Here is a 14,704-nt window from a genome sequence, read left to right on the forward strand (position 1 = left end):
GCAAAACAGCAGCAAATAAATAATGCCCACTCTCTGATCGTCCTTTCCATCAGTGTGACCTGCACACTACTGTACTTTCACTCGTAACACACACATAACGCAGAGAAAATCATAAATTGTGTAAAATTATTTTTGTATAATGAGCACACGCGTGTAATGCACGAGTGTAGTATTCTAAATTCCAAATGGCAAAAGCAACTTGCATTTAAATGGGACATGAGACAAAGCACATACCAGTATCTGCCACAGCACAGTTAATCTCCTGCAATTAACACCTAATCAACTTCCCCAAAAGGTATCAATCACCCCTGCTGCAATGCATTAACAAGCTTTGGAGAGGAATCAATAGTCACTTTCAAGCAGGGAAAACACCCATCTGTTCTTCACGCTTATGCCTAAAGATGTACCTTTCTGAATGCGCCATGGGGAAAGATAATCAACGGAGCACTACGCTCCACCGCCTAACCTGAACATACAGCAGCTGCAAGCAGCTGATTACGCCAAACTGATGATGCCGTCAGCCCGTGACCCCTCTCCCTCCATGACTCCCTCAAAGCAGGGGCAGCAGTGACAGGAGCCGTGGGGGCCATTGGGGCAGTGGGAGTCATCAGGGAGTGGCCAGTCCAGGCTGTGACAATCTCACCAGGCTGCTTCGGCCTTCAGGACTGCTCTCTGTGGCTCAAAACGTGGCTGAGCAATGGTTGTCTTCCCTACTCAATCCCCAATGCAGCTGGAACTGTTCTGGGAACCGCAGAACAGTTCCAGCTGAGTGGAGGATTATGGGTAGGGAAGATGTCCATTGCTCTGCAGTGTATTTATGATGGGTGGCACTGCAGCACAAGTCGCCCCATCTCCATCAGCTCCGGAGGGTGCTATGAGGCACCTCTGGATATGAATAGGACCTTGAAGCAGCCTTTTAGGGCTGCTGTCTGCAAGGCAAGGTTTAAGTTTTCAATCCGCTCTTGTAGCTGACCTCCAGGCAGAAGCCTGACATGAAATGGCCTATAGAAATATATCTAAGACAGGCTTCAGAGTTAAGCAGGATTTTAATTCTAATGTTGTCTCAAATCAGAGGCACTTGATATGTTAATCTCCTCCGGGTCTGGGCAATTGATATTGATAAGGTGCAGTGCCCGAGCCAGAATGTCCTGTTTTTAGATACCATGGCATTCAATTCAAAGAGATATTCCCAAAATCAAAATTTCCCACGCCCACTATAAATTGCGTGCTCTTTCATTACCACTATTCTATTCTCATTATCACTATAATGTTCCCACACTCACCATAAATTGTCAGCATATCTTTCCTAAAGCCACTATTAATTAAGTGAATTCTTTCAATGCCGCTAGAATATTCCCATGCCTGCTATAAATTGCCAGATCGACTTCCCGTGCCTGCAATTAATTGTGCGTGTTCTGTCAACATATAAAAATATTCTCATATAGCGTGCACATGCATATAACACGCAGGGTTGGGGTGGTACCTGGCCTGTAAAATATGCATATAATGTGCGTTATATGCATAAAAATAGGGTATTGCTCAATTTTGCACTCTTTTCTATCAAGGGGTACCCAGACTAGTGGTCTATTCCAGAAAAACTGCCCAGATGTATGATCTATTGAGATCCATGATCCATTCTTGAAATGCTATCCAGATCTGATGTCCATTCTATGGAATGTTGTCAGGATCTGTTGTCTGTTCCATCAAAAATTCTTCATTGCTCCATTCCATGGATTGATGTCCAGATCTAGGAGTCAGTTCATGGATAATTTTCCAGCTCTGGGATCCAGAACATTAATTGTAGTCTATATCCATCGTCTATTTCATGATTTCACATTCCATGGTCTATTCGATTGAGCGTTTCCAGACCATAGTCTATCCCATAGATCATTTCCCAGATGCATTCCATCAATTATTAATTATTGGTTATAACTCGACTCCTTGCCCAGTCCCATATTCTGATCTAGGGTTCTTTATTCCTGTTGAGTAAGTTCCAATATTTTCTCTGTATAAAATTATTGATATAAATTTCCCTCTCATTATTGAAAATGATTTAAGAAAAGAGATTAGTTTTCAGTGTATCAGGTGAAATTGGATGATATATTTCTCCATCATAACCACAAGATTGCAGTTTTAACCCTATACAAATTAGTCCTTGGTGTCCAGTTCTTTGGTCACCACATAAGCATCTGAAACACTTAAGCTTGGCTGTGAATCCTGTGAAACTTTATGCAAGATATGTGTGCCTTACTAATATTTATGGTACTCACTGGGTCTGAAACAGCGAAAGCACTTCATCTCTGGCTATTGTAATCCTTAACATTCCTAAAACCACAACTTCAGCAACATAAGCTCAACTGCAGTATGTTTTACATAAATTCTGTAGTGTAAGCCTCTGGTTAAATTAATAATCTGGAACCACTATTGCAAGCATTGAAACAATGACAGAACCACACCAGATGCCTGGCAGCCCAAAGCAGGAAAGTACACACAAGTCATAATAATATTGTGATGTGGCAATGATGTAACATAGATATGGCAAGGATATGAAAACATGTCTGAAAGATAATGGGGTGAAGAGTCTTTCCATGCACTCCTGCAGGGCAGTGGTGCAGCAAGCAGAGCTGCTGCCCTGCAAAGTCTAAGACCCAGGTTCAGATTTCAGATGTATTGTCAGAGTACATACATGACATCACATATCACCCTAAGATTCTTTTTTCTGCAGGCAAGGCAGAATTATTACATAGAGGTAGTGTTTAAAAAAAAAAGTTGTACACAGCATGTACAAGTAAACAAACATAAATAGAACTATAAATATAACAAATCTAAACAAACTGACTGTGCAATACAGAGAGAATTAAAAATTCAATGAAGTACACAAATAAGAGACCTTAAATTAGTCCCTGATAGAATTTGTTGTGGAGGAGCCTAATGGTGGAGGGGTAGCATCTGTTCCTCAACCTGGTGATGAGTCTTGTGGCACCTATACCTCTTTCCTGATGGTGGTAGCAAGAACAAAGCGTGTACTGGGTGGTGTGGATCCTTGATTGCTGCTGCTCTCCGACGGCAGCATCCCCTGTAGATGTTCTCAATAGTGGGGAGGGTTTTGCCTGTGATGTTCTGGACTGTGTACACTACCTTTTGGAGGGCTTTATGTTGATGGGTAATGGTAGCCCCAAACCAGTCCGTGATGAGGCCAGTCAACATACTTTCCACCAGGGTTTCTGGTGTCATACCAAACCTCCACAAACTCCTGAGGAAGTAGAGGCACTGGCATGCTTTCTTCACAATGCCATGAGTATGTTGGGTCCAGGAAAGATCCTCCGAGATAGTGACTTTCAAGAACTTAAATTTGCTCACTCTCTCCACCTCTGCTCCCCAATGATCACTGGATTGTACACATCTGGCTTTCCTTTCCTAAAGTCAACAATCAGCTCCGTAGTTTTGGTGACATTGAGTGCGAGGATGTTGATGGTGCCCCATTCAGCAAAGTTTTCAATTTCCCTCCTATATGCTGACTCATTTAAATCTTTTATACAACCCACTAACGTGGTATCATCGGCAGATTTGTAGATGGTCTTATTGTTGTACCGAGCCACACTGTCATAGGTGTAAAGTGATAGAGCAGGGGGCTAAGGACGCAGCCTGTGGTGCTGCGGTTCTGATGGAGATTGTGGAGGAGATATTCTTGCCAATCCTCACTGATTGTGGTCTGGAGGTGAGGAAATCCATGATTCAATTGCATAGTGGGGTGTTGAGTCCCAGGGCATGGAGTTTGCTGATCAGTTTTGAGGGGTTGATGGTGTTAAATGCTGAACTGTGGTCAATAAAGAGCATCCTGATGAATGCTTCTTTATTGTCCAGGTGTTCCAGGGCTTTGTGTAGAACCAGTGAGATGGCATCCTCTGTAGACCCGTTATTCCAACAGGAAAACTGGAACATATCCATGTCACTGCTCAGACAGGAGCTGATATGCTTCCACGCCAGCCTTTCAAAACACTTCATCATGGTTGATACAAGTGCTACTGGAGGATATTCATTAAAGCAGGTTGCTACACTCTTCTTGGGCACTGATATGATTGATGCCTGTTTGAAACAGGTGGGTACCATACCCTGCTGGAGTGAGATATTGATGATATAGATGGATATATTGGTAAGTGAGCTGCACAGATTTTTAATATTCAGCCAGGTACTCTGTCCAGTCCAGATGCTGAAGACTCAGGTCATCCTCAGATAAGGAGAAGATGAAATCATCAGAGGATGAGAGGGTGTGGAGGGGTGGTTCTTTGCTTAAACTGTTGTCACATTGGGCAGAGAAGGCATTGAGTTCCTCCGGGAGTGAAGCTTTGCCATCTGCTACTTCACTGGATCGAAGCGATTGAATACTAATTTTGTGTGCTGTGTGTGTAGAGTCTGTATGCAGTAAAATCCTATTATCCAGAATTCAAGCAACCAGCAAAAAAAAAAATCACAGAACATAAATAGGTAAAAAATATGAAAGTTTAAAATTTGCACCTCTGGCAGTTAGTTTGCCAATCATGCAACATGCATGGCAACAAATACACTTATCTGGTATCTACCAATTCCCATAGGTATTATTTCTTTGTAACAGCTTAAGAGCTACTCCATAAAAGGTCCTGGGTGTGCAGATAAAACTGAAAAGGGATGCATTCTGTCCTTGCTTTCCTTATCTGATTACTGTTCAGAGTAAAGTAGGATAAACGGATAGGAAGATGGAAAGTGAGCAAGGTTGCCATATGGTAAAAACACAAAAATTTAGGATTAAAAGGCTGGGGGAGAGGGGAAGAAAGGACAGGGGGGGGAGAGTAAAAGCCACTGGGCCTGTATAGGAGGATGAGAGGAAAGGTTAGAATTGATCAGGGGAGGGTGGTGGCTCTGTGAATACAGAGCTGGAGGAAGAGAGACTGAGGAAAGGAGAAAGGGAAATGAAACCAAAGTTAATGCCATCCAGTGGGAGAGTTTCCAGATGGAATATGACGTGTTGTTCCACCAATTTGCAGCTGTTCTTAGTCTGGCAATGCGTATGACATATCGGCATGGGAATGGGGTGAGGAATTAAAATGGATTGCCACTGGGAGATCCCTGCATCCAAGAGGTTTTCAGTGATGTGTACTGTGTCCAGGAGATACCAATAATCAGGTCACAGAGCTATCTCTGGTGAAAGCATGTAGTTATAGTGAAATGTTGACAGACAGATGGATGTATAATTGAAAAACACTGACACAGGGAACATAAATATTTAAAACATCAGTCCTCCAAAGGCTACCCTTCCCTGGCGCTGACCTGTGAAATGAGCACTAAGAAATAATGAAGTCTCCTTAGCCCATGGGTAATTTTAAATTTATGATTTAAGAATATATTTTCTGGAGCATTTGTTGCCATGGCAAGTTATAATTTTTATGACCATTTTCAGAAGTCAAATCTGAGAATTTTCATGACTAGAAGCGTAATTTTATTAATTTATTTAAAGTGGGAATGAAAACTGCAAGCAGATTGAGAATCAGAATTTATTGTCATGAACAAGTCACAAAATTCGTTATTTTGCAGCAGGGTCACAGTGGAAACATTTTTATAAACCACCTTACAAAAATTAATAAAAATAGTGCACAAAAAGTCAAGGTAAGGTAGTGTCTTTGGTTCATTGTTCAATTAAAGGCAAACGAATACAGGCATAAATGACTACATTTATGTTAGTGAATTGCAGAGAAAACATCGTATTTCTCAAATGTATAACTTGTCAAACTTTGGCATAGCTGTAAAAGATAGAACTCCTCCAAGGCTTCTAAGGACTAACGGAAGTTTTTTTTATATATAAAGAAACAAATCAGCTAAACGACTGATGACACACGCCCGCACACTTTAAGAGAACTCTGGAGATCCATAGTCCAATCGCACAACATCAGCAGGGAATACATATTTAAATAATTTCAGATTGCCAATTAAAGAAGATGATGAGGAATTTTGTTTCTCTACCCCTGAGAACTATGCACGTTAAGTCATTGCATATTTTCAAGCCACAATTTTAGACGGCAGAGGGCGGTGGGGGAGGGGGGGTGGTGTGGGTGAGGCTGATGGGGAATATACAGGAAAATGTATATGAGCCCAGTATCTCAGTGGATTGCACAGCAGATTCAAGCAGCTGAACAATCTACACCTACTCAAATTTCTCACGTCCTCTCACACATCCAGAGATTTCTATTCCAATTCTACAACATCAGCAGGGTATTTAAAGTTAATTCCATCTCTCTCTCTCTTTCTTCTTACACCATTCAATATAACCATACAATGATAAAGTCCATAACTATGCTGTGGCTTTAGGTTTATTGTCAGATTACATATATAGCATCACATACAACCCTGAGATTCCTTTTTCCTACAGGCGCGACAGAATTACCCCTAATTGGTAGTACAAAAAAGAAAATGTACACAGTGTAAAACATGTAAACAAAGAAATGTAAACAGATAATGAATGTCAATAAACTAACTGTGTAATACAAGAGAACAAGAAGAAAATCAATAAGGTGCACAAGTAAAAGTCTTCAAAAGAGTCTCTGATTGAGTTTGTTGTTGAGGAGTCTGATGGTGGAGGGGTAGCAGCTGTTCCTGAACCTGGTGGTGCGAGTCTTGTGGCACAGATACCTCTTTCCTGATGGCAGCAGCAAGAACAGAGAGTGTGATGGGTAGTGAGGGATTTTGATGATTGCTGCAGCAGATGTGCTTAATTTGTGATGTCTTGGACAGTGTCTACTACCATTTGGAGGGATTGGGGATGCCATACCAGACTGTGATGCAGCCGGTCAGCACACTTTCCACCACATCTCTGTAGAAATTTGCCAGGGTTTCTGGTGTCATTCCAAACCTCCGTAAACTCCTGAAGAAGTAGAGGCACTGACGTGCTTTCTTCATGTTGCCATTGGTGTGTTGGTTCCAGGAAATATCCTCTGAGATAGTGACTCCCATGAACTTATTTGTTCACCCTTTCCATCTCTGATCCCCCAATGGTCAATGAATGGATTGTGTACCTCTGGCTTTCCTTTCCTGCTCGACAATCAGGTTTTGGTGACATTGAGTGCAAGGTTGTTGTTGGTGCACCATTCAGCCAAGTTTTCAATCTCCCCCCTGTTTGCTGACTCATCCATTTCCTTTAAACAGACTATTTTGGTATTGTTGGAATGTGGTGATACAACCACCAGTCTACTGCAGGGGGCGATCTCTGTACCTGCAGGAAGATCACCTAAGGGGCTGACTCCACCTGGCCGGCTGTCAATCAGCTGACCTGAATATAAACCTGAGTCAGCCCCTCCTGAGCCAGTCACATGGGAGCCACCAAGGCTTGAACTGGTGTTCAGACTTTTACTGGAATAAAGCCTGTTGTACAGTCTTTTGAGTTTTGTGCTTGCTTGCTGCCACCTCAGTGCATCAATCACGCTACCAGGTATTGGCGCAGCTCCTCACTCACGAAGCCAGACCTCAGATCACTGTGGATGAATGCCAGGTATCCAAAGATGGTGAAGATCTGTGTTAGTGCCCTGATAATGGTAGCTGTGGAAGTGTCAGGGCAAGGGATGGCAAAGGGAAAACGGGAATATTCATCTACGACTGCGAGGAAGTAGATGTTCTTATTCATGGAAGGCAGGGGGCCCTTGAAGTTGATGCTAAGCTGTTCAAAGGGCCAAATGGCCTTGATGATGTGGGCTTGTGGCAGGCAGAAGAAGTGCAATTTGCGCTCCAGACAGTCTCTGCATGACTCGGTTATTATGGTTTGGACTTCTTGGACGGTGAAGGGGAGGTTCCGGTACTTGAAATGGTACAGGTGCACAACGCCCGGGTGTCAAAGGGTGTCGTGCAGCACCTGCAGTTGGTCAGACTGCACAGTGGTGCAGGTCCAGGACAGGGCGTCGGGGGAGTTGTTGAATTTACCCAGTCTGTAATGGAGGTCATAGCTGAACGTGGCCAGCACAATTCTCCAGTGCAAGATCTTATCGTTATGGGTGGTGCTGAACATGAAAGCCACTACACGTTGGTCGATGAGGAGGGTGAACCTCCTGCCTGCCAGGTAGTGGTGCCAGTGGCAGACCGCTTCCACAATCGCCTGGGCCTCCTTTTCAATGGCGGAGTGCCCGAGCTTGGAACCGTGGAGGGTCCCGGAGAAGAAGGCCATGGTTCACCCCGCTCTTGGTTGAGGGTGGCAGCAATGGCAACATCAGAGGCATCGCAGTCCACTTGAAATGTGGTGTCCTGCCTGATATGAGCAGAAGCTGCTTGCACCTCAGGGGGGAGGGGAAAAGTGGTGGCTTGGGCCAATGGGCGGATTGTGTCCAAGAAGTGGGGGACCCACTGGGAACAATAGGAGAAAAGTCCAAGACACCTGCAGAGGGCCTTGAGCGTGTGGGGGAGGGGCAGTTCCATTAGTGGACACATGCGTTCTGGGTCAGGACCAATAACACCATGTTCCAGGATGGTGAGGCGGGTGGTGCTGAACACACACTTCTCTTTCTTGTCAGTGAAGTTCAGCTCTTTGGCCATCCAGAGAAATCTCCTCAGCTTGTCATCGTGGCCCCATTGTTCATGGCCACAGTTGGTGACATTGTCCAAGTACAGGAAGGTCACTCTTAGGTTGTGCTGGTCTACTATGCGGTCCATCTCCCGCTGGAAAAAAGAGGTCCCATTAGTGACCCCAAATGGGACCTGGCAGAACTGGTAGAGGTGCCCGTCTGCCTCGAAGGCGGTGTATGGTTTATCCTGGGGTAGATAGGGACCTGGTGGTAGGCTGACTTTAGGTCACTTGTCGAGAAGACTTTATAGCGGCTATCTTATTGACCATGTCAATTATTTGAGGTAGGGGGTAGGCGTCCAGTTGGGTGTAACGATTTATGGTCCGGCTATAATCAATTACCATCCTCGGTTTGCTACCCCCTTTTACCACTAGGACTTGGGCTCTCCAGGGACTGGTGCTGGGCTCTCTGATACCTTCCGCCAGAAGCTGCCTCATTTCTGAAATGAAAGTCCTGTCGGCCGCAATAGTGCCTGCTCTTGGCAGCTGTGGGTTTGCATATTGACGTAAGGTACTTGAAGAGGGCTGAGGGGTTACCCATAGGATGGAGAGGCAGCAGGTGAATTGAGGGCAGTCACTGGGCTTTGTGCTGTGGAGTGTGAGCGGGGGGGGAGAGGCCCACCGAAAGTGGGGGTAAGGCTTTGGAGGTGGCACTGGAAGTCCAGCCCTGAGGACTGGGGCACAGAGCTGGGGCATGACCTAGCCTGAACCCTTGGAATGTCCCCCACCCCCAACTGTCAATTCCACTGAGCAGCGCCTGAAGCCGAGATGGAGTGGTCCTGGGCAGCAAAAGTGATGGAAAAGTTCGTGGGATAGATTTTGAGCTTTATTGTCCAGGCCACATTCGGGTGCACGAAGCTCTCAGTATTAACCCTATCGAAGAGGCATTTTGTTACCTTCCCATTGACAGCAATGTCCATCATTGAGTCCATGGGGATTGTGCCTTTTTAAGGTGGTGGACACTAGGATCATCTCAGTGTCCAAGTTGCTGCTCCCTGATGGATGAGGCTTCCTTCCAGGGCATGGGTTGCATCAGGTGGGTGATCTGGTATGCGCCCATGTTAACTATGTTGTCCCATCGATGTGGTGCATGCGTTGAGGCAGTCAGGGGCCAGCTGGCCCAAGATGGCAGCACCCAGTAGACGCATGTGGCGTCGGTGTGGTCGGGTGACCCGACTGGCAGTGAAGCTGGAGGTGACATCATCTGAGCAAACTGAAGTGATGTCTTCAGTGGGGGAAGAAGTCATCCGGAGGGAGATGGCGGCGCCCGGGGAGAGCTCACTGCAGCGGAGCGGGTTGGTGGCTGGGCCAGACGTGATGTCAGCTGTGAGGGCGGAAGTGGCGGTGCGAGTAATGGCGTCGCCCAGTCCTCGCATGTGGCGGCCTTCTGGAGGGCTCCCAGCTGGTTGCAGAGGGCCGCAGTGCTCCTGATGGGCCTGGGAAGGCACAACTTAGTGAAGTGGCCTTTCTTCCTGCATCAGGAGCATTGCGAGTTCCTCGCTGGGCACCCTTTGTGGGATTGCCTGTCTGTAGTACTTACAGGGGCAAACTGCACCAGCGGCTGCGATCGTCTCCTCCACGTAGGGCCCTTTGGCGACGGCAGAAGGTTGGGGGAGTCAAGCATCAAAGAACTCTGCATGATGAGCTGCAGCCTTCAGGGAGTGGACTACCTCCATTGTCCTGGTAAATGAGGCAATGTTTTCCTCCAGCAGCTTCTGTCGGGCACTGTTTGAGCTCAGCCCTCACACACAGGCATCCCAGATCAGTCGCTCCACTTCCCCTTCGGTCACCCCAGTCTCGGCCAGGTACAGACAGTCTAGTCATGTAGGACCACCAGATAAATATTTGCTGTCTTACCTGGCTGTTGGGACCTGATGCTGAGCAGGTACCGGGTGTAGACAATGTTTGTCAGGGGTTTGTACATGCTCTCCAGGATGACCATCGCAGCTTCATAGTTTGTGCAGTCTTTGATGGCTTGGAAAGCTCGTGGGCCCAGCCTTTTGTGGTTGGTGTTGATCACCTCAGCCTGTGTTAGGATGATTGCCTCAATCGCGTGCTTCCAGATCTCGAAGCGTGCCTGGGCATCCGAGTGTTGGGGGTCAATCTCAAGGCTCCTGATCGCCAGAAACTTCTCTATGGTCTCTCTTTAAAATTTTACTGGAATAAATTGTGGTACACTGAGGTAGCAGCAAGCAAGCAGAAAACTCAAAAGACTGTACAACTTTCAGTGAAAGGTGAACACCAGTTCAAGCCTTGGTGGCTCCCCACATGACTGACTCAGGTTTACATTCAGGTCGGCTGATTGACAGCTGCCCAGGTGGAGTCATCCCCTTAGGTGGTCTTCCTGCAGGTACAGAGATCGCCCTTGAAGTAGGCTGGTGGTCGTATCACCACAAGCAAAATTTATAGATGGGGTTATTGTCGTATCGAGCTACACAGTCCTAAGTGTAAAGTGAGTAGAGCAGGGGGCTAAGAACACAGTCCTGTGGTGTTCCAGTACTGATGGAGATCATGGAGAAGTTCTTACCACCAGTAATCGATTTTTAGGGTTCTTTCAGCCCCCACAGTCAACCATTACAGCAGGCAACACTGGCCATTGAACTCTCTGGGATGGAAGTAGCACTTTTTGCTTTGACTTAATAAACTGATTCATTCATGAACCTGAGGTGGTGCAGAGGATATTTAGTGGATTGATTCCAGAAATGAGGGGTAGGGGTTACGTTATGAGGAAACATGAGTGTTTTTTAGACAGCAATGTTGGAAAAATCTGAAAATTTTAACATACTAACTCACCTTATGGTCGTTTACACTGCACACCTTGCGTCCTGTGTGCTTCAGTCCCAGTGCTTTTATATGGAGCAACGAAGCCTGAATTGAATTCATGAGGTGAGTTTTGCGGTGCCATTTAGACTGCAGGCCTCCCCCGCAAAGTAGTAGGTGTCCTGCAGGATAAATCACAGTGCAGGAATTGACTGCACTTTCCTTTTTAGACTGCCCATGTAACGACAAATTTCGTTGATTGTGCCGTTACACGCCAGCAGTCTAAAAACTCTAAGTGAGTGCAACTGGGTTGATACTCATTGAACTTTAGAAGGATTGGGGGAGGTCTTGTAAAGCCATATAAATTTATGAAAGGAATAGATAAGATAAAATTATGAATGTCTCTACTGGGAACAAAGCCTCAAGGTTCAGAGAGTAGATTTAACTCAAAGATAAGAAGAAACTGTTTCTGTAAAAGAGTACTGAATCTGTGGATTTCTCTTCTCAAGGAAAGAGCAGAGGCTGCTTCAATTAATTTATTCAAAATTCAGACAGACGTGTGAAGAATAGGGGAATTAATGGTCATGAGGAACAAGCAGGTAAATGGACGTGAATCCACAGCCAGATCAGCTACGATTTCAATGAATGGTAGAGCAGGCTTGACAGACCAGATGGTTGACTCTTGGTCCTATTTCTTATGTTCCTCTGTAAGATGACCAGAGAGGTCTCTTATGCATCCTACCAGAACTGCACCACCAATCATGCTCCTACTTCCTACCAGAACTGTACGATCCAACTATGCTACAGTTGCTACCATTATTAAACTGATTAATCTCACTTAAATTAGTATCAGTAAACTTTCAACCTTGATTTGCATATTCATTGTTTATTAAATCAGCAACATTTGTCCTTGCTTTGTCACTTTGAGCCACCTATAACTAACCCATAAGCTGCCAGTGGTCTGCAGACAACAGATTGAGAAGGACCATTAAAGATCATTTTCATCTAATTATGCGCCGAGTGGAGCTTGAAATACACTTATACTATGTGGTCATTTCTCAATTTTATGCATGTTTGGATTCCTGGAAAATGTTTTTAGAGAAACTTCAAAGTTCATAAATTTTAAAGATTAGCTGAATTGCTTTATGAGCATTATGGTACAGCATATTCCAATTTACTGACAGTGAAATGCTCTATAATATGCAAAATAAATTTGTCAATCCCAAAGTATCAAGGGCATTACAACAAAAATTCATAAATCAAGGAATCCCTGTACATTTCTGGCAGTGTAGATCTGGCAATTTGTTTGAAATTTGTTTCATTTTCAAAGCTTACATTTTACTGAAACTCTGCAAGGAAAGAGAGAGAGAAAAGAGGGAGGAGAAAGAGAGAGAGAGAGAAAAGAGAGAGAGAGAGAGAGAGAGAGAGAGAGAGAGAGAGAGAGAGAGAGCACCACCATTTGCTAATTCCTTTCTGCTGTGGGTCTTAAATCTGACCCACCTGTGGGATCATGTGTGCCCACAGCGCATCAGTTGTGGAAGAAAACCTTATAATTCTGTCTCAGTAATCTCCAACAAGATGACATCAATATTAGCTTCTATGTTTTCTGATAATCCCCCTCCCCTGTTCTCCTCTCGCACTTTCCCTCATCCCTTCCCAATCCCTTTGCTTCCATCTCCTATCAAAGAGCATCTGTCTCAGTCCTCTACCCCTACCCATATCACCTCTCAGCTCCTATCTCTTTTACACCAACTTGTATCCACCGATCACCTGCTAGCTTGTGTTCCTCCCCCTTCCCTTCTCCCCCTACCCTTCTCTTCCCCCCACCCCCCCCCCCCCCCACCACCACCTTCTTAAGAGAACACCAGACTGATATTCAGCACACTTGAAGAAGGGCTCAGGTCTGAAACATCAACTACTTTTGACTTCCCATGGGAACTACATGACCTGCTGAGTTCCTCCTGTACCTTGGTGTACTGTTGAAGCAGATTTGCCCTGGTGCAGCAGATGGATGATAATAATGAGCACCACACATCTCTGACAAGTGAAGGATGATGATGCAGACAGAGCTGGGCACCCTTGGAGAGGGATTGTTGTGTCCCTAAAATGCTTTTTGCCCTCCCTTTTTGACAACAAAATATTAAAACATTTTCCAGAAAGTGAGTACTGGGGACATCTTTGAAGATTCCCGACCTTTGACAGATTCCACAGAATTTTCACAAGAGTATCACAATGTCAGCTGGGCACTGCCCAACTCTCATTATGGTCTAAATGCAGTTCTTACCTGTCTGCCAAAGTGCACTATGTTCAGAAAAGGCACTCTCTTTTGGGGTAGAATTACCAGTTTTATAATCCTATGTATTTGAGGAGGTAGTGAAGAAGAAGGACAAATAAAAATGCATCTCTTGGCTGTAAACAGCAGTCCATAATCCAATGACCCTTCCTCAGCCACACACACCCCAGCTGAGTTCATTACTACCAATCTGAATGAGCCTTTAATTACACCATTACATTCAATTCAAATTTGAGTGGGAACCTCAGGTGAGGCTGTTAAACAGTTAAGCTACCCCTTACCCTATCACTTCTCAAGTTTTTTTTTCTCTTCTACCATGTCACCTATTTTCTTTGGCTTGGCTTCGCGGACGAAGATTTATGGAGGGGGTAAAAAGTCCACGTCAGCTGCAGGCTCGTTTGTGGCTGACAAGTCCGATGCGGGACAGGCAGACACGATTGCAGCGGTTGCAAGGGAAAATTGGTTGGTTGGGGTTGGGTGTTGGGTTTTTCCTCCTTTGCCTTTTGTCAGTGAGGTGGGCTCTGCGGTCTTCTTCAAAGGAGGTTGCTGCCCGCCAAACTGTGAGGTGCCAAGATGCACGGTTTGAGGTGTTATCAGCCCACTGGCGGTGGTCAATGTGGCAGGCACCAAGAGATTTCTTTAGGCAGTCCTTGTACCTTTTCTTTGGTGCACCTCTGTCACAGTGGCCAGTGGAGAGCTCGCCATATAATACGATCTTGGGAAGGCGATGGTCCTCCATTCTGGAGACGTGACCCATCCAGCGCAGCTGGATCTTCAGCAGCGTGGACTCGATGCTGTCGACCTCTGCCATCTCGAGTACTTCGACGTTAGGGGTGTAAGCGCTCCAATGGATGTTGAGGATGGAGCGGAGACAACGCTGGTGGAAGCGTTCTAGGAGCCGTAGGTGGTGCCGGTAGAGGACCCATGATTCGGAGCCGAACAGGAGTGTGGGTATGACAACGGCTCTGTATACGCTTATCTTTGTGAGGTTTTTCAGTTGGTTGTTTTTCCAGACTCTTTTGTGTAGTCTTCCAAAGGCGCTATTTGCCTTGGCGAGTCTGTTGTCTATCTCATTG

At 45.5% G+C, this 14,704-nt stretch overlaps 1 protein-coding gene across 12 annotated transcripts in view; it reads right to left on the minus strand.

The window, feature by feature from the left end:
• psd3l (pleckstrin and Sec7 domain containing 3, like) overlaps positions 1-14,704 on the minus strand; it is a 538,648-nt gene that overhangs the window by 284,383 nt on the left and 239,561 nt on the right. For 3 of the 12 annotated variants that reach the window (XM_069925822.1, XM_069925818.1, XM_069925824.1), the window contains exon 1: positions 2,271-2,482. The exons of the other annotated variants lie outside the window; for them this stretch is intronic. In XM_069925822.1, the coding sequence (XP_069781923.1) occupies positions 2,271-2,298 (28 nt within the window). In that variant the 5' untranslated portion in view covers positions 2,299-2,482. Of the gene's footprint in view, positions 1-2,270; positions 2,483-14,704 lie in introns of those variants that run through there. 12 annotated transcript variants of the gene reach the window in all.

This window comes from Narcine bancroftii, chromosome 3 (assembly GCF_036971445.1).
Source record: "Narcine bancroftii isolate sNarBan1 chromosome 3, sNarBan1.hap1, whole genome shotgun sequence".
Classification (NCBI taxonomy): Eukaryota; Metazoa; Chordata; class Chondrichthyes; order Torpediniformes; family Narcinidae; genus Narcine; species Narcine bancroftii.